The sequence below is a fragment of the Podarcis filfolensis genome (assembly GCF_964270895.1).
Source record: "Podarcis filfolensis genome assembly, chromosome: 12".
In the NCBI taxonomy this organism is placed as follows: domain Eukaryota; kingdom Metazoa; phylum Chordata; class Lepidosauria; order Squamata; family Lacertidae; genus Podarcis; species Podarcis filfolensis.
In genome coordinates, this window is record NC_139614.1 from 11,378,338 (window position 1) to 11,398,661 (window position 20,324).

Sequence of the window (20,324 nt, forward strand, 5' to 3'; positions counted from 1 at the left end):
ACGCCCCGCCCACCCCGCTCCCCGCCATCTTCCTTTCCCTTCCCGCCTTCTCTCACGTGACGGAGGCCTTCCCTTTCCCCCGCCCCCCAAAATGGCTGCCCCCGCGGTAGCTTCGTTCGCGCCAAATTTAAACAGGGCGCCATTTTCAGGCTTTTAAGCCCTCAGAGGAGTCGAAGTTGCTGAGGGGGGTTATCGGGGCGGAGAATGGCCCCCGGGTCGAAAGGTAAGGAAAGACGGCGGTGAGGGAGAAATGGGGCTTCGAGGGAGGGAGGTTGGACGGGAGCTGTGAGGAAAAAGCTCTTTCGCCCTGTGCATTTATTTAGCGGCCGCGGGGTTTCCCCCACATTAGCTGCTGTCGGGAGTCGGCGCTGAGGAAGGCAGAGCTGGCTGGGGCTCGAGAACTCTGCGTGCGAGCAGGAGAACTCTTGGCGGGAGGCGGGCGGGGTCCGCGGAACTCCCTGCGACGGGATGGGGTCGGACCCGCACACGCAGCTCAAGCCCTGAAGCCGCGGGGAGGTTCCGAGGCTCCCTCACAAACACCCCCCCCCACGGTTATGTGGGGCGCCTTGTAACTGAAGGAGGCTATTCGCCCCCTTTTTAGAAATATTTAAAAAAAGGAATACTATATGCAGAATTCGTCATGCGAAACGCGGGGCTGGATGAATCCCTAGCCGGAATTAAGATTGCCGGAAGAAATATCAACAACCTCAGATAGGCAGATGACACAGCCTTGATGGCAGAAAGTGAGGAGGAATTTAAGAACCTTTTAATGAGGGTGAAAGAGGAGAGCGCAAAATATGGTTTGAAGCTCAACATGAAAAAAACCGAAGATCTTGGCCACTGGTCCCATCACCTCCTGGCAAATAGAAGGGGAAGAAATGGAGGCAGTCAGAGATATTACTTTCTTGGGCTCCATGATCACTGCAGGTGGTGACAGCAGCCACGAAATTAAAAGACGCCTGCTTCTTGGGAGAAAAGCAATGACAAACCTAGACAGCATCTTCAAAAGCAGAGACATCACCTTGGACGAAGGTCCGTATAATTAAAGCTATGGTTTTCCCAGTAGTGCTGTATGGCAGTGAGAGCTGGACCATAAAGAAGGCTGATCGCCGAAGAATTGATGCCTTTGAATTATGGTGCTGGAGGAGACTCTTGAGAGTCTCATGGACTGCAAGAAGATCAAACCTCTCCATTCTTAAGGAAATCAGCCCTGAGTGCTCACTGGAAGGACAGATCGTGAAGCTGAGACTCCAATACTTTGGCCACCTCATGAGAAGAGAAGACTCCCTGGAAAAGACCCTGATGTTGGGAAAGATGGAGGGCACAAGGAGAAGGGGATGACAGAGGACGAGATGGTTGGACAGTGTTTTTGAAGCTACCAGCATGAGTTTGACCAAACTGCGGGAAGCAGTGGAAGACAGGAGTGTCTGGCATGCTCTGGTCCATGGGGTCACAAAGAGACAGACACGACTAAACAACAACAACAATGCCCTTTCCTAAGTTGTTTATTGGGATCTTCACAGTTGGTAGAGCATGAGGCTTTTCATCTCGGGGTTGTGGGGTTTGAGCCCCATTTTTGGGGGGGGAAGGATCCTGCATGACGGGGGGTTGGTCTAGATGACCCTCATGGTCCCTTTCCAGCTTTTAAGTTATCTAAAGATAAGCCCCACTGAACTCGGTGGGATCTGTTTCTGCTTAAGACGGAGGCGGGGGGGTCAGCAAACTTTTTCTTTATATATATATATATATATATATATATATATATATATATATATATATATTCATTTTTTAACATATCATTTTCAACAATAATTAAACATACTTTTACATCTTATACAGTTTTTTTGACTTGCATCAATCACATCTGAAAATTTTCCAATCTATTCACTGAATATACATTTCTTACTTTCACTTTACATTTAGATCTCATAACTAATATCTCTATTCTTTCTCTACTTCGCAGTGTTTCATATATTTCTCCTTACAAAACGTATTGTACTCCTACTAGCGTAATTTTTGATTACAGTTGCCCTTCAAATAATTTGTATATTTCTTCCAATCTTCTGTGAATCTCTGGCCCCGCAGGTTTCGAATCCTTCCTGTCATTTTATCTAATTCTGCATAGTCCATTAATTTTGTCTGCCATTCTTTCGTCGGAATTTCTTCTTGCTTCCATTTCTGGGCTAACAATACTCTGGCCGCTGTTGTTGCATATAAAAACAATTTAACATCTTGTCTATTAATATCCTCGCCTATAATACCAAGTAAAAATGCTTCTGGCTTTTTTAAAAAAAATGTATATTTCAACATCTTTTTCATCTCATTATATATCATTTCCTAGAAGTTTTTTACTTTCTTACATTCCCACCACATATGAAAAAATGTTCCTTCTTTTTCTTTGGGTCAGCAAACTTTTTCAGCAGGGGGCCGGTCCCTCAGACCTTGTGGGGGGCTGGACTATATTTTGGGGGAAAATAATGAACAAATTCCTATGCCCCACAAATAACGCAGAGATGCATTTTAAATAAAAGCACACATTCCCGGACTGTCCGCAGGCCGGATTTAGAAGGCATTTGGGCCGGATCCAGCCCCCGGGCCTTAGTTTGCCTACCCATGGCTTGAGACATGAATCGGATGGTGCAGTTGGCAAAGAGCATTTTCATGAAAAAGCGATAAGTTAAAAAAATAAATAAATCGTGGTTTCAGAGATTGGATGGACATCTGGTTGCGATTCCCGCATACTCTTTCCAGTTCTATGGTTAGGGAATGGATACAGGGGTTCACATGCAAACACCTCAAGTAAATTGATCAATATGAATGTGCATGCAATAAGTAATGCGTGTCCACTTCGGACAAAAAACTTTCTGGGGAGTTTACACCCCTGGGGTGTTCACACTACACACCTTCCAGGTGTACCAGAGTATGGGTACCAGACCTTTGGCAATACAAGGTGTTTGCATTATGTGTGACATCATAGCTAGCAGCTGTCTGTCATTGCTTCAGTTTTTTTGTTTTGTCGTCCCATTTTCTGTAGCTTGCTTTTGTAGACACTCCATAGAAATGTGAATAATTAGCAGTAGATAGATGTCTTACATACAGTTTTTAAATTATCATGTTCTCACTTTTGTTTTTTAGGTGACACAGCGTTAGCAGCCTCCAGGTAAGAATCCATTAATTATTGTGTGCAAGAATTAAACATCAGATTGGGCAACTTTGTTGTGTGATCAAGAGATTTACAATTTGATCCTAATTTACAATCCTGGCTGTTCCAAAATAAATATTTTTTTAAAAAGGCATGGACGACTGTCAACCTGCAACAAAATCAGATGAATTGATGGTGCAGGTTAAAACAATAACATTTCCACAGCAGTTGCATGCATGGCGTAACGTAAGATAAATATGTTTATCTAGTTGGGTCTGCATATTGTGTCATAAGAACGAGACAAAAATTAAATGACTTTACAAACATGTTACAGCTTGTTACTAGGATACTAATGTAGCTGTTGCTTTGTTTTAGTGCTGAAGGTGATGCTATCAAGGTTTTCGTGAGGGTGCGCCCTCTAGAAGAAGGAACTGTGCTTTCTGACAATGGCTTGTGCTTATCTGTTCTTTCATCAAACACTATTCGCCTGAATTCAAAGCCTGAACCTAAGATTTTTACCTTTGATCATGTGGCAGATGTGGACACAACCCAGGTAATTCAACAGATAAGTTAGTTCCTAAAAGGTTAACTAATTTTTTAAAAAAGAAAGAAAAGAGACTTCTTTGGCCGTGTTCTCATTTGTAGTAGAAAATAGTTTGCATTGAGCCATCTACATTAACATTAAATTTTTAAACTAAAATTGCAGATAGCTGCTTTTATTTAAGGGGCTGGTATAACACAGGTTCTTAAAATTGTTACCCACCTACCTTAGGCTGCAATCCTATACACACTTAATGAGGGGTAAGTTCTGCCTCCCCACTTCTAGCTACTCTCTGGAGAAGAGACCCTTTTAAGAATATTAGGGGGGGTGGGCTGGGGAAGGACTAGATCAGGGGTCAGCAAACCTTTTCATCAGGAAGCCAGTCCACTGTTCCTCAGACCTTGTGGGAGGCCGGACTATATTTTGAAAAATATAATTACCCTGCAAGCTGGTCCCGCAGCTGCCTCCGGACCTGGAGTAGGAATGCACCCTGCACATGCTCAGGAGCACGTTCGGCGCTGCCCGCTCACCGGCGTTGTTGACGAGCAGCAGCTGCTCCATTGGCCCATCCCCACGGAGCTCCCATACAGCGTGCACCACTCTCTGTGGCCCATCGTCCGAGGCCACATTTGCCGACCCCTGAACTAGACCATGAGAAAAATGAACATAATAGTTTGGCTCCCGTTCATTCATTTTCAGCTTTCCATTCTTGTTATAAAAAAGTGTGCCTAGACATTCTGTTGTTGCACCCATAACCTATGGTTTAAGGTGCCATTTAGCTCCTAGCTTTCATTTTCTAACACTGCTCTAAAGTGCCTAAAATAGCTAAGAATTATACATAGATAATATATAGCCCCTTTATGTGAGCTTGCAATCTAAGAATGTTGAGAAGAAAAGGGGAAAGGGAAGAAGATGAAAGTAAGGAAACAATTGCTAGCTGACTGCTGTGTGCTAAGATTTATGATACATTAACAATTTCTCTTTTAGTAATAGCCATATTCATTAGATATATTCTCATAATGGCTCCAACCTATTACTTGGAAGCGAGTCTCATTGATTTCATTATTTCGTGCATAATAATGGTTCTTTAGTATCAGTGGAATTGCTTGTGTTTAATGAAAAGTATTCCTTAATGTCAGGGTATGTGTATTGTTTAATGAATAGTGCACAGTGTGTGGTTATATGTTTGTGAATACTATGAAGTCAAGCTGTTTTTATCATTCTAACATATTAAAACTATTTTTTTTTAATATTTTCTGCCTAGGAATCAGTGTTCTCAAGTGTGGCCAAAAAGATAGTAGAATCATGCATGAATGGCTACAATGGAACCATTTTTGCATAGTAAGCTTTTAACCTTTTTATTTCATGCAAACATTAAAATATCTGATTTGAATTGTATGAACTGCTCTGTTTGAGAAATACATTACCGGGTCAGACCATTCTAAGGACTGTAAATTTTAAAGCATGAATTCATCTAGTCCATTCATCCATGTGTGGCGTTAGCTTTCCAGTGTCTGGGGCCCAGCATCTTCCACATCGCCTGCTACTCAATCCTGTTTAACTTGAGATGCCAGGAGTTGAACCTAGAAATCTCTGCATGCAACACATGTGCTCTGCCACAGTCTGGTCTCTCTACATTTAACCCTCTTAATGGTACAGAATTAACCCTAGCAAATATATGAATAAATGAGTACGTTCTGATTACTGAGATATAAATAAATGTGCGTGCTGCTTCTTTTTCTCTTTAGTGGCCAAACTGGTTCAGGGAAAACTTTTACGATGATGGGTAAGTACAACACATACTGATTTGTGCTTACAGTTGTTCATCTCACTTTCGATTGCAGTGTGGGATCCTCTTTCCCCACCCCTTCGCATTGTGTAATATTAACTTCTAACACAGTATTTCCCAAATCTAGGGCTAGTTTCATATTAGGATATCATTAATTTTGCCATAGTCTATGATCTAACAACATAGACCAAGGAACTGCAGTGTTCCTGACTCTGTTAGAGACAGCCAAAGCCTTCATCAAAGGGACAGGTGAAAAAGATACTTGGAAGAGTCTTGGAAGGGATTAGTTAAACTAATCAGCCATCAGCATCTTGAGGGGGGGAATATTGTACAGTGGTACCTTGGTTCTCAGACGCCTTGGAACCCAAACATTGCAAACCTGGCAGTAAGTGTTGCGGCTTGTGAACTTTTTTCAGAAGCCAAACGTGCTCCGTTTTGAGTGTTACGCTTCTGATTTGAGTTTTACACTGAGGTCTGTCTGTTTTTGCTATTTATTTTGCATTTTTGCGGCTCTTTTTTGTGTGACTGTGGAACCCAGTTCAGCTACTTACTGATTGATTGTGTGACTGCAGAACATTGTTTATTGCTTTCATTTTATGGATCAATGGTCTCATTAGATAATAAAATTTATGTTAAATTGCTGTTTTAAGGGTTGTTTTTAAAAGTCTGGAATGAATTAATCCATTTTGCATTAGTTTTTATGGGAAAGCGTACCTTGGTTTTGGAACGGAGTTCTGGAACTGATTAAGTTTGAGAACCAAGGTACCACTGTATCACTTAACCAGGCTTCCTCAAACTTGGCCCTCCAGATGTTTTTGAGGCTACAGATCCCATCATCCCTGATCACTGGTCTTGCTGGCTAGGGATCATGGGAGTTGTAGGCCAAAAACATCTGGAGGGCCAAGTTTGACGAAGCCTGCTCTTAACCATGGCCTTTATCTATTCAATAAGGCTTCCTTCCTATTTCAGAAACATTGTATGCTACTAATACTAATAATGTAAACCACCTTATTTCTGCTAGATATTTTTAGATTTCTATCCAAGCAATTCTTTCTTTCTTTCTTTTTTCAAGGTCCTCCCGACTCTGATAACTTTACTCATAATCTGAGAGGAGTAATACCACGGAGTTTTGAATATCTCTTTTTTCTAATTGAACGTGAAAAAGAAAAGGTAAATCCTTTTCTTAATGAAGATTGTGGTAAAAGTCCTTGAGGGTTCGTTTTAATTAGTACCAATGGCATCCAGCTCTTGCCCTTCATTCATTTGGAAGAAATAACCTGCATGGTTGGAATGATTGTATAGCTTGGGCTCACACTATTTCATACAGGCAAGCAGCTATGCTAGCTTGCTACTTACGCATGGTGAGTAGCAATTGGCTTCCAAATGGTAAACTTCATTTCTACCCTAGTTGACCCTCCCAGCCATCTGTCCAATTTCAAGAGTAAATTTATCTGCGTATTTCAGAATACTGTGTTGTGCCTTATTGCCTGTGCTGTTTTCTTCCAACCAGAGTTAATTGCTAGGGCTGAGCTGCTACAATATTGCACTGATTAAGCTCTGTTGGCCCTTAAAGGCAAAAAGGATACAGAGCTGTGTCAAAGAGCTGGACAATCCATTCCGTTTGCCCCAGCTTTTAATAGCCAAAATGGGTTCAGTGGGTAAACAGCAGAAGGACAGCTGGTTATGAACAGGACCAAAGGTGGTGTGATGGGGCAGGGAAGTAGGTGGGTAAACTGTTTCTTGAAGGGCTTGAAGTTCGTACAATAAAGGCTCCAAATATGTAAAGTGAAAGTAGGAGTTGGGTGGTAAAATGTGTCTTTTTGTAAACTGTAAGAGATCAATAAAGGCATGCCTTCATAGTTGCTGTGAAAACCTTGTAATGGCGTTAGAGGCCAGATAAAATTAAAACAGCATTTTCTGTAACACAAATGTTAATGTTTCTTATAGGCTGGTACAGAAAAGAGTTTTCTCTGCAAGTGTTCGTTTATTGAAATCTACAATGAGCAGCTATTTGACTTGCTGGATTCTGCCTCAGCTGGACTCTTCCTCAGGGAGCACATCACAAAAGGAGTATTTGTTGTTGGTGCAGTGGAGCAAGTGTTGACTTCAGCTGCTGAAGCGTATAAAGTATGATGTTTTGATAAGTAGAGGTAGACATCCTTGCATGTTGTAATAGAGGCAGCACTCATTGAAGTAGCAATATTATTATTTGAAGAGCTTAACTAAAAGAAATAACTTGAGCTTCTTATGCTTGTTTTGTACCTTTTGCCCTTCAGCTCCCTTATGTTGGGCTATTTATGTTCTGCAATAAATACTCATTCCTGCAGCTCAGCTTCCAGTGCCCGGGATGCAGAAGGCATGTGCAATGTATTATGTGTGCATGAGAACTTTTCACTCTTGCCTTTCTTGCACCAAAATCCACTCCACAATTTGGGATTATCTGGAACAGTATTTCACAAGGTGTGAAAGACTGTCTCTGGAAGGGGAAATCATCAACCTGGCTCATGTGTACATCAATATACACATAGGAACATTATCAAATGACATCTTTTCATTTTAATTTACATTCAAAAGGACAAGTATAAGATTTTTTAAAAATATGATGGGAGACTTGGGAAGCCATGTTATAAATTCCTTTTGAACAGGGATGTGTAAAACATGCATCATTGCCTTCAAGTAAGATGTTAATTTAATACTTCTTGCAGATTAGGATTAGAAATAGAGGGGATCTTTCATTAACACATATAAGATTAGCACTATAATCCCAGTTGCGACTCCAAAATAGCTTAAGATAAAGTTGTTGAGTCTGTTCCATAATATATTGTAAATGCTACTCATATCTTATTCTGACTAGGTGTTAACAACGGGCTGGAGAAATCGTCGCGTAGCGTCTACCTCAATGAACAGAGAGTCCTCAAGGTCTCATGCTGTTTTTACTATCACAGTCGAATCAATGGAGAAAACCAATGACGTTATGAATATTCGATCATCTCTGCTGAATTTGGTAGATTTGGCTGGATCAGAGAGACAAAAAGATACTCACACAGAGGGAGTTAGGTTAAAGGTTAGTGGCGAAACAGTGCATTCTTGGTCAGTGGGAATTGGAGCATGCAGAAAAGGGTTAACTCCTCCTGGAGACAGAGTCCATGCACTTGTATAATGCATGCTCAAGCACACTTCACAGTAACACCAACTTGGCATTCACTTTTATTTTCTTTTTTGTTCTAGGAAGCAGGGAACATAAACCGTTCATTAAGTTGTCTGGGCCAAGTGATTACTGCACTTGTTGATGTGGGCAATGGAAAACAGAGGCACATCTGTTACAGGGACTCCAGGCTCACTTTTCTGCTACGGGTAATGTGTACCATTAATTTTTAGGACATTGGTTTTCAAAAGACAAAATGCTTTTGACTTTTATATTATTCAGATGTCTTACTTGCGGTATGTTGTCCTGGAAAATCAATGATTACTACAATCTGTTGCCGTTGGCCACATGATGCTAAGCCACAAAGTTTTGCTTATTAAGCTATTCTGTACACAAGCTGCATGTAGATTTACACAGCCGAAGAGTGTTTCCCTCACTCCTCCCTCATACAAGCCAGTAAACAAATCACAAACGGGCTACTTTAGTGTTGTGTCTGAATCCAGAGTCATGGATTGTTTCATCATAATAAATCACGTGATAATCCAACAAGCTTTTGTCAAAAGCGGGCTAGCAATTGTGGTTTGTTATGGCGAAACAAGCCATGATTCCAGGTTTGGATATACTGCTTACATAAGTATTCAGGCTGCTTGCACTAGCATGCAGTATGCGTAATAGAGCATCATAAACCAAACGTAGTGGCAATACATATGTATGTGGTCCTCATAATGGGTATTAATCTTGCTTTAGAGCATCCTGTCACAATGTTCTATTGAAAGTGCCCCATCAAAATGTTAAGTCCTGAAGCAACACAGTTGCCTAAAACAATGGTCTTATGAGGAGGGTGGTATCCTCCCCCAAACAAGGATTAGTAGAAGAGGAGGAAATAGTTAGTGTTTCTATAAACACTAGAATTAGTTGAAACTATGTGCTTTTTTTGTCTCCTCCAAATTACTGAAAATCCTATCATTTGCTGTATTAGGAAATGGGTTGCATTCCTTTCTAGAATACGTGAGGTATGTTTCACATTTTTTAGCTATGCAACATACAATTCAGTGATAATTACATGAGATAAAAGTAGTTTCTATTCCCTTTGGACTCTTAAAACAGTATCAGACATTGTGGAACTTGTGTAAAAATGAAGAGAGCCAGTGTGGTGTAGTGGTTAAGAGCAGTAGACTCGTAATCTGGTGAACCGGGTTCGCGTCCCCGCTCCTCCACATGCAGCTGCTGGGTGACCTTGGGCTAGTCACACTTCTTTGAAGTCTCTCAGCCCCGCTCACCTCAGAGTGTTTGTTGTGGGGGAGGAAGAGAAAGGAGAATGTTAGCCGCTTCGAGACTCCTTCGGGTAGTGATAAAGTGGGATATCAAATCCAAACTGCTTTTCTTCTTTTAAAAGTGCTGTATCTCAAAGTAATTTTCATGTCTTCAAACAGGATTCTCTTGGAGGTAATGCCAAAACTTGCATCATAGCAAACATTAATCCAAGTTCCAGATGTTTTGGTGAAACCTTGTCCACCCTTAATTTTGCTCAGAGAGCCAAACTGATAAAAAACAAGGTATTTAATTGGGACAGAATATTACATTAGCTACTCAGTCACCTTTTTTTTCTTCACAAATGTACATAGTTGTAAGCAATTTCTTTGTCTGAAAGGGTTCTTTGGCAGAAAACAAAGTTTGCTAAATCAAAATAAATATTGTATTTCTCATCTGTTTCAACTCTTATAATACTATATTCTTGCTAAGTCTTAATATTCCAGTCATGAAGCTGAATAGACCAACAGAGAGAGGGAGAGACTGCAGTTGCAGACATTTTAACAAATACCTTGTCTACTTCAAATTACTGAAAATTCTATCATTTGCTGTATTAGCAAATGGGTTGCATTCCTTTCTAGAATACGTGAGGTATGTTTCACATACAATTCAATGATAATTGCATGAGATAAAAGTAATTTCTATTCACTTTGGACTTTTAAAACAGTATCAGACATTGTGGAACTTGTGTAAAAATGAAGAAACTGTCTGAAGTTCCCTTCTTGCAGTTCTCACAACCAAGACACATAACTCTCTGTGCTAAACCTTTACAGTGCATCTATTAAGAACTCCCAAGCTAGAAGAATCAAAACCGATAGACAGAGCTATGTGCATCTTATGCAAACACATGATTCACAAATTTATAAATGTGCGTATGTGTACTATTGCTTCTGCCAACATCAACTTTCAAAACTTTCTTGGGTTGCAAAGGGAAATGAGGCCACAAGTTAAGGGGGTGAAGGTAGCGAGAAATGCGGGGGGGGGATGTCAGTAGTATTAGTCATGAGTAGGAGCAGCATGTAGGAAAACAGAAAAAGACTCCCTAAACTCGTTTCTGCACCTTCACAAAGCAAACCTATACATTTTTCACTCCTAACGTGAAGCCTTGCATTAAGAACATGCTTTTCTAAAAGAAAAGAGCTGAGATCAGGGGAAGGCTAAATTCTATAACTGATTTTGTAAATGCATAGAATATATGCTGCCATGCTAGTATCATATAGTCTTCTTTTTCAATATTATTTTCTTTTTAACCTATGATGTTTGAAAGTGAGAACAACGGATTCTAGTTGGCTTTGTCAGTAGGATTTGAATTATCCGATCATCAGGCGCGTGCGTTTCAGTATTTTTAATTTTCTATTTAAGGCTGTGATAAATGAAGACACCCAAGGAAATGTGAAGCAGTTGCAGTCTGAAGTGAAGAAACTGAAAGAGCAGCTTGCTCTGCTTAATTCAGGGCAGTCTCTGCAAGATGCTTCTCTACCTACAGGTAAAGCCTATCCCCTTTCCCCCCTTAAAACTGGTGTTTCAAGATGATTTGTTTAAGCACTCCATTTGTTTTCCATTTAAAAAAACCCCTCAAAGTTTTAAAAAATAAAACATGACTTTTGTACAGGATCAAACTTAATTCATGCCCCCAATATATCGCAGAAGCAGAATGTCGTAATAGAAGACTGGTTCTCTGTATGCCAAAATGGCACCTTCCACAAACACAAGAGCGGAGGTATCAGCAAGAGCAGAGGTATTCAGAGAACCAAAGTTTGCAGAACTACAAATAAATCTTTAGTGGGGGAAACCAAAACAGTCCGTTGAGGACTGAGTGTATTTATATTCTTACCAAACCTTTCTTCTAAATTGCTGGGGGTGTTTTTCAAAGTCTCTCTCTTCCTGAGCTCCCATATTATCCTCATAATAACCCCGTCAGGCAAGTAACCCAGTCACCCAGTGAGCATCATGAATAAGTGAACCTGGATCTGTGCTCAGTAGACACAGAATTCTGGCTGGTGTTGGAGGAAGAGGGGGAAATGAGGTGGATAGAATGGTGTGCTAGAAGAGAATATGACTAGTTGACTAGAATTCTGAACAGAAACATTCAATAGCACAACATGTTATTGCAAGTCCCATTTTCAGATCACGATTTGGTAGAATCCTTTAATAGCTAACCTTTTGTTTTCCCTATGGTTATTAACACAGAATTAATGTGTGTAAACTGTAGATATCTATCACTACAGCTCAGACAATGCAGAAGCTTACAGTGAAATCCTCTGTATATTTGCTAGAGAGTAACAGTCTGATCGGGACGTGGGTGGCGCTGTGGGTTAAACCACAGAGCCTAGGACTTGCCGACCAGAAGGTCGGCGGTTCAAATCCCCGCGACGGGGTGAGCTCCCGTTGCTCGGTCCTGCTCCTGCCAACCTAGCAGTTCGAAAGCACGTCAAAGTGCAAGTAGATAAATAGGTACCGCTCCGGCGGGAGGGTAAACGGCGTTTCCGTGCGCTGCTCTGGTTCACCAGAAGCGGCTTAGTCATCCTGGCCACATGACCCGGAAGCTGTACGCCTGCTCCCTCGGCCAATAAAGCGAGATGAGCGCTGCAACCCGAGTCATCCGCGACTGGACCTAATGGTCAGGGGTCCCTTTACCTTTAACAGTCTGATCTGTGCATGTCACCTTGAAAGTTAGTCTGGATCCAAATTTTTGGGACTAAATTACATCCGCAATTCCCATTCATTTCTGTAGTTACTAAGTAACAAACATAGGCAGCAGTTCTTCACCTGGAAGTAAGGCCTGTTGAATTCGGTGGCATGTACCACAAGGTAGACATGGTTGGAATTATAACCATGATATTGAACCAAGCAACAATGTTTGTGAAACTTATCCTCAACTAAATGTGGGTATGATTGTTGCTTTAATGGCCAATTCTGTGCAAACGCAAGGATCCCAAATTCTGCACAGAATCAAACTGAATCCTTTGGAACTGACTTCTTAGTAAACACATTTAGCATTCTTTTGTATTTCAGTTATGCTTAACTGAAATGTTCAACAAGCTTTTGTATTTAAACATTTTTTAAAAAATATAAAAATCCCAAACCTCTTTATCCTGAATCTCTTTTAAATGCAGTTTTAGATAAGAAAGTTTAGCCATAATTATAAAATGATAATGTCTACTTCAGCTATAACATATTAAAAACCAGCGCTAAATATCTCAGTTGACACACAAAATAGACAAATAAATCTAGGGAAGTGTTAACCTAATGCATTTTGTTCTACATTCTCTCTAAGCTACCCTCACACGTGATGTAGGAAATGCAGATTATCTGAACCATTTTCTTGAAGCAATGCTGTTATTGGAAAAAGGTGAAAGTGAAAGAAAGGTAAGAATAGGAATACTATGGTACAGTGTTAGGAAAGGTCCAATTAACAAAAATATCTTTGCCCTGGAACAATAATTTATCCCTTTCTTGAAAGCTGAACTAATTTATTTATATGGCTCCACACATACACCCCAAATCAGTTAAACACAAATGTTGAGAGTGTGTGAATAGCATATTAACATAAGTTTGTGCCTTCATTTAATGATTTCTGTTGATTACATCCAAGAGAGGGTTGGACAAGTATACTTTTCATTATGTATGTGTCATGATGCTATTGCTTCCTGCTTAATTGGCTGCCTTTATTTTCAAGATGCTGTTAGAAAAAGTTGCCCAACTAGAAGATCTCTGTGTCAAAAAGGAGAAGTTCATTCAGTCCAATAAAATGATAGTTAAATTCAGAGAGGATCATATAACTCGCCTGGAAAAACTACATAAAGAGGCTCATGGCAGCTTTTTGCCCAGTGAACAAGCGAAGCTCTTTGGGGAACTGAAGGAGGAGCTGAAGATTCTCAGAGAACAGGTAGCTGTATTTTTGTTTAATGTATTACCCGGATCAGGCCAAACATCTGTCTACTCCAGCATTCTCTGGCAAGCCAGATGCCCCCAGAAAGCACATTAATTGAGCAACAGTCCTCTTCTGTTCTTGTCTTCCTACATCTGTTATTTGAGAAGTGTACTTCTCTAAACATGGAGGTTAGCTGTTGTGGTTAGTAGCCCTTAAAACTTCTACACACAAATTGCAAGTAGGTTTTTTGGCCAATGTACACAGCTGAACCAAAAAGAGACACACTTTTACGCTATCTCTGGTATTAAACTTGAATGAAAAACTTTTAAGCTGATTTCAGCACTCTTCCGTAACTCATGGATCTTAATTGATTTTGAAGGTTTTGCATTTCTATTTGTGGTTGTTGAGTTGATTTTATAATTTATAATCTATATAATTCTGAAAGCACTTACTGAAAATCAGCTTCTATTTTTATTAACATATGTATTGACTTCAGCTGGATGCAGCAAACAATTTCATCCAAGCTAAGCTGAACTACTTAACCGAGTAGCGGTAGAATGTACTTGTGCAGAAGGATGTACTTGTGCATTTTATATTTGACTTCCTTTAGTAATGTTTTCTTTTGAAATGTTTCAAGGCTGTTTTGTTAACTTTGCTGCATTCAATATGCATTCTGTAGTTGGCCTCCTTTGTGATGTTTTCTTTTGAAATCCTTAAAGACAATATTTAAGGATTGTTACATATATTGTTTTGGATATACACTTTATACAGGGTGAGTCTTTTAAAAGAGGCCCCATGGAACATGTGTACTCTGTATCCACGGAGCCTCTTTTAAAGGACTCACCTTGTATTTGACTTTCTTCTGTAATATTTTGTTGTCGATTGTTTTGTTTGATGCTTTAATGTGGGTTGTAAACTCCTTTGAGATCCTTTTTCTTTTACATATAAAGTGGTATAGAAATGAAATTAATAATTATAATAGGATCAAATAGGACACAAGCCTTTCAGAAATGTCATGTGGGCCATAGTGTAAAAATGTGCAAGGAATGGCATCACTATTTAAAGCAGATATGTGTAAATACAGTGGAACCTTGGTTTTCAAGCATCTCGGAAGCCGAACGTTTCGGAACCCGAACACCGAAAACCCAGATGTAATTGCTTCCATTTTCAAACACGCCTCGGATGTCCAACGGCTTCTAAGGCGCATTTCTCTATTTTTTCAATTGAATTATCCAACCACCCACTGCGCCTCGGTTGTTGAACGTTTCAGAAGTCGAGTGGTCTTCCGGAACAGATTACGTTCGACAACCGAGTTCCACTGTATGTAGTTTTGATGTTCGTTCCCTTTTGTGTGCTAGGAAACTTTTTAAAGAGAGCCTAATAAAAGTAATCAGGATTATTAAAACATACCTGTTTGGGTTTTGAGGATTGTTTATATCATGAATTAACAGAATATGTGTTATGTACAGGTGGAACAGCATCCACGTGTTGCAAAATATGCTATGGAGAACCATGCCCTTCGAGAGGAGAACAAACGACTTCGCTCCCTGCAGTCAGTGAAAAGTGCCCAGGATATTGATGCTCAGGCAATGGCAGAGTTGGAAAAAATATTTTTAGAAGCTTCAGGTAGAGAAAGCAATAACAGAGGTATGAAAAAGCTGAAATAAGTTTTTCATATATGAAGTTATATTTTCTTTAAAGGTTCTCTACTCCGATCTCATACTTAAAGCAATGCTGTTTTAACATTTTTCTCCTCCAAAGCAGTGCCCAATAAATTCACTGGCATTTTGTTTTCAGGTTTGATGGATTTTGTGTCCGTTCCTTTGGAGGACGTTACTAGGCTGAATGAGTCATATACTGATAAACATTGTGATTAGTAACTCTGGCGGCAGTTCTTGTCAAGACAGACTGCTTCAAATGAACATACTGCAGTCGGGCTGATCTCCCTCTGCAATGCTTTCTGCATATTTTAAAAGGCAATTGTCTGCCTGGCATCATGTTGAAGATCTTGTGAATTAATAGGAGCTAGTTGCTGATAGAATAAAATTTTATGCATACAGTGAAGGAAAGTTAGAAACGGCTGCCTGAAATATAGAACTGTAGAGTTGAAAGGGACCCTGAGGATCATCTAGTCCAACCCCCTGCACTGCAGGAATAGGAAGCTGCCCCAATACAGGAATCGAACCTGCAACCTTGGTGTTACTAGCACCATGCTCTGACCAGCTGAGCTATGCAGTTGCATAACCCGGTGTCTGGCATAATATGGCCTAGAACAGGCATAGGCAAACTCGGCCCTCCAGATGTTTTGGGACTACAACTCCCATCATCCCTGACCACTGGTCCTTTTAGCTAGGGGTGATGGGAGTTGTTGTCCCAAAATATCTGGAGGGCTGAGTTTGCCTATGCCTGGCCTAGAACATGGCTGCACAGATGAACTCTGCACTATTAACTCCATCATGGGAAGTATTTCCTTTGGAGATGGATTGTCATCACAACTCCTTGCAGGAACAAAACTGATTCATTTGAACTTCCCGCTGTGAAAAAGCATTACTTAAAATATAAATATCCTAAGTTTTTATTTCACAAAAGTATTACAAGGTTTCAAAGAAATAATAGTAATTTTATTATTTATACCCCATCCATCTATCTGAAGGGAGTGTTTGTACAGGTGTGGGCATAGCCCACCTTACAGTGCCATGTGGTACAACCTGGGCATACTTACCGGCTGTTTCTGAGAACTAGGCTCAAGGCTATCGTATCAAAGTGAAAGCACACGTTGAGCACCTTTTTGACTTAATTAGCCAGTGGTGCAGGACAGCAAAGCTATAGATGTAAAAAAACACGTGACAATTGTTCAATATGCATTCAGAAACAAAATTCAATACATTCTGTAAAGAGAACAATCTTTGATTTTATGCAGGTTTAAACATTAAAAAAATAAAAATCATTGCAGCTTTAATATGCTGCACGGACATGTGAAGGTGTTCACTTTCGCACATCTAAGAAAGCGTTAATTTTTAAATCCCAAACAGGTCAGCAGATGTGTTCTACTGCCTCGTCAACAGAAAGCAGCTCTAGTGAAAAGCTGAAGGAACGCCTCCTCGCTACACAGAGCGAACTGGCAAGTTCCAAACAGGAACATGAAGAATTTAAAGAGCTAACAAAGTAAGATGAATCTGTATCCTAACATTATTCTATGAAATAAAGGTACCCCTGCCCGTACGGGCCAGTCGTGTCCGACTCTAGGGTTGTGCGCCCATCTCACTTAAGAGGCCGGGGGCCAGCGCTGTCCGGAGACACTTCGGGTCACGTGGCCAGCGTGACAAAGCTGCTCTGGTGAGCCAGCACCAGCGCAGCACACGGAAACGCTGTTTACCTTCCCGCTATAAAGCGGTACCTATTTATCTACTTGCACTTGACGTGCTTTCGAACTGCTAGGTGGGCAGGAGCTGGGACCGAAAGACAGGAGCTCACCCCGCCGCGGGGATTCGAACCGCCGACCATGCGATCGGCAAGTCCTAGGCACTGAGGTTTTGCCACCCGCGTCCCTTCATTCCCATTCTATGAAATACCCTTCCCTTAAAATATAAACAGCTGTTTATCAAGGGCAAAATTCTGGTTCCAACCAGAATTTCTAAAACCATATTTCTAAAAGTATGGTTTCCTCTTGAGACAAGTAAAAAGCATCAACAAGCCTTGTATCTAACAAATGCATGGGAGGAGTTTTTTTGGGATGTTTCCAATCTAAGCAGAAGACACCATCTCGAATCTTGCTGTGTTTTTCTTTTTTGATATTTTTTTTTTCTTAATGAGAGTCATTTTAATAAGATAACCATGTTTGATTTTATGATGCATTCGTTTCTTTAACAGGAAAAAACAGATAGAGCTTGAGTCGGAACTTCTGTCTCTGCAGAAGGCAAACCAGCATCTTGAGAAAATTTTAGAGGCAACTAAGGCATGTAAACGCCAGGAAGTCTCCCATCTTAATAAAATACACAGAGAAACTTTAAAGGTATGAGGCTATGATAAGGAAAGCTAATTTAGCTGTTTAAAATATCAGGAATGTTAATGAGCTTTGTGCAAAAATAAAATTCTCATTTAGGGAGTGCAGGTATTAAAATTCATGTTTTATAATAGGGATGCACTGTTTCATAGATGAATGCTGTTTGAGAAAAATAAGGAAAGGAACCTGGAATTCAGATGTCTGAACACTACAAAAGAGCTAAGGAGAGATTCAAGCAAACTGAGAGTGCTTGCACTTGTTTTATTTACATACAATTTTGGGTGATTTCCCCCTCCCTCAGCAACCCCATATGCTCCATCCTACACTGTTCAGGAGGGCTTCCTAACTCACCAGAGAAGCAGGGGGCAGGAATAAGTGGCTGCAAGAGGAGGGAGGGCAGGAAAATTTTCATCTCATGAAGTTCCTTAACTTTACTTACCATATGACGCAAATCCTCTAAATTTACTTCCATGTTATTCTTGTATTTCTACCTATGTAAATTTATTATTATTATTATTATTATTATTATTTTATTATTATTATTATTATGGAAATGTGTTTTGTGTGTGTGTTTTTAAAAAAATATCATTTCTATTACAGAATATCGCTACCCCAACAAAGGCTTATCAGCTAAGATCTCGACTGGTGGCACGATTTACCCCTGAAACCTTGAGCCCGGAGTCTGTTGATATTCAAAGCTCAGGCGATAACGATTATATTTTTAATGAGCCCATGCCTCCTGAGATGAATGAACAAGCCTATGAGGCTGTTGCAGAAGAGCTGAGAGTGACACAGGTGAAGTTTCAGGATGCAAAATGCAGATTTCTAAAATTGTTTCATCAAGATGCTGTGAGCTAGGAGGTATGAATGGGCAGAGTTAAGTCAACAGTCTCAGGCAGATCTACAAACCTGTGGTGAGATTGCACTTGGAATACCGCGTATAGTTCTACTTGCTTCCGCTCAAAAAGAACTGGAAAAGGTTCGGAAAAAGGCAATCAAAATGATCGAGGGCTTGAAGCGACTCCTGTGAGGAAAGTTTACAATATTTTGGTCTTTTTGGTTTAGAACAAAGGTGTGTACAGGAGGGACATGATAGAGGTGCATAAGGTTGGGCATGGTGTAGATAGGAAACAGTTTTCCTCCCTCATAATAGTAAAACCCAGGGCCATCTAATAAAAACAATGTCGGAAGATTCAGGAGAAAAGAAGAAAATGCTTCTCCGCACCAGACATAGTTAAACTATAGAATTTGCTCCTGCAAGAGGTGGCGATGTCCGCCAACTTGGATAACTTCATTTTATTTATTAAATTGCTAGTCTTCCTCTCAAAGAAGCTCGGAGTAGCAAACACCAACATAGTAAAACAATACCATTAAAAATAAATTTTAAAATATTTTAAGCATCTAAGCTAATAATTTCAAGGTTGCCAGGAACTTTTGAGCCATCTAATGCCTGGGTAAACAGTAATTTTTTTAATTTCTTCCTGAAAATTAATAATGGAGACAACGGCTGGCCACTGAGAGCAGGTTGCTGGAATAGATAGACCTTTGATCTGATGCAGCAGGGACTACTTATGCTCAGATTTTACTTGAGTGCTTTAAGAAAATGCATGCAAAGGCTGTTCAAATGAGAGAGCTATCTGACGCTGTTCATCTTTCTATGGAAACTTTTCTCTTTAGCCGTTTAGCTGTATTTGGACATTTGGATTCTGGCTGCATTTACAATACAGTAAAGCTAGGGCTTTAGAACTCTTCCTGTAGATTTACAATGTATTTACATACCCCATAAGTTTGTGCAGGAATATATAAATGCATTAGAAGAAAATATTTAGTAGCGGCAATGCAGTTGCTAGTACGATTATAAATTTGCTTAATTTTCCCTATATATCCTGTTGCAGGAAGAATTAAGCACTCTTCAGATCAAACTAGATGCCGAAGAAAGTAAAACTGTAAAACTCCAGCAGCATATTAATAAATTGGAGCACCATTCTTCACAAGTGCAAGAGGTAAAAGAACTAGTGCAAGGACTCTTGTAGGAGGAAGTAGAAAGCTTAGCTTAATTATTGTTACTATCTGACGTAATACTTCGTTATTTACTTTAACTGCATGCAAAGATTTTTCTTGAAGTGTCCATGGCTGCTTGTACCATTTTAAGACTTAACAGGATCCAAGACTTAACCATCCAATCAGAACAACAGGGCCGGGCAATGTTCCTTTGTAACTTGTACATCCTATGCATTCATGTACATATGCATTCTCATACTCAAACACTCATTATTTGACTTCTTCTTTTTCCAACTGAAGCTCTTTGCCTCGGAAAGAAGCAATTGGCAGACTGAAAAGCAAGGGCTTCTTGAAAAGCTAGACTATCTTGAGAAACAATACCAAGACACTCAGAGCAAGGCGGACAGTAAGTTTGGGTAACAATAGAATTCTGCGTGATTTTTTTACCAAAGATGTATTTTTTTCTAGTGCAGCACAAAACAGTCCCAATTTGTGCACTGTTTTCACTACTTCCGTGT

The 20,324-nt window shown here is 40.2% G+C and overlaps 1 protein-coding gene across 1 annotated transcript in view; it reads left to right on the plus strand.

Annotated features, from left to right (window-relative positions):
- The first annotated feature begins 120 nt into the window (after positions 1-120).
- KIF15 (kinesin family member 15) overlaps positions 121-20,324 on the plus strand; it is a 39,783-nt gene continuing 19,579 nt past the window's right edge. Inside the window, exons 1-19 of the mRNA XM_083577624.1 lie at positions 121-223; positions 3,136-3,160; positions 3,518-3,695; positions 4,948-5,024; positions 5,432-5,469; positions 6,545-6,642; positions 7,420-7,599; positions 8,327-8,536; positions 8,701-8,826; positions 10,051-10,173; positions 11,291-11,414; positions 13,206-13,297; positions 13,608-13,817; positions 15,272-15,449; positions 16,835-16,967; positions 17,673-17,814; positions 18,406-18,600; positions 19,701-19,808; positions 20,107-20,212. Coding sequence (XP_083433750.1) covers positions 205-223; positions 3,136-3,160; positions 3,518-3,695; positions 4,948-5,024; positions 5,432-5,469; positions 6,545-6,642; positions 7,420-7,599; positions 8,327-8,536; positions 8,701-8,826; positions 10,051-10,173; positions 11,291-11,414; positions 13,206-13,297; positions 13,608-13,817; positions 15,272-15,449; positions 16,835-16,967; positions 17,673-17,814; positions 18,406-18,600; positions 19,701-19,808; positions 20,107-20,212 — 2,362 coding nt within the window. The 5' untranslated portion in view covers positions 121-204. The remainder of the gene's footprint in view (positions 224-3,135; positions 3,161-3,517; positions 3,696-4,947; positions 5,025-5,431; positions 5,470-6,544; positions 6,643-7,419; positions 7,600-8,326; positions 8,537-8,700; positions 8,827-10,050; positions 10,174-11,290; positions 11,415-13,205; positions 13,298-13,607; positions 13,818-15,271; positions 15,450-16,834; positions 16,968-17,672; positions 17,815-18,405; positions 18,601-19,700; positions 19,809-20,106; positions 20,213-20,324) is intronic.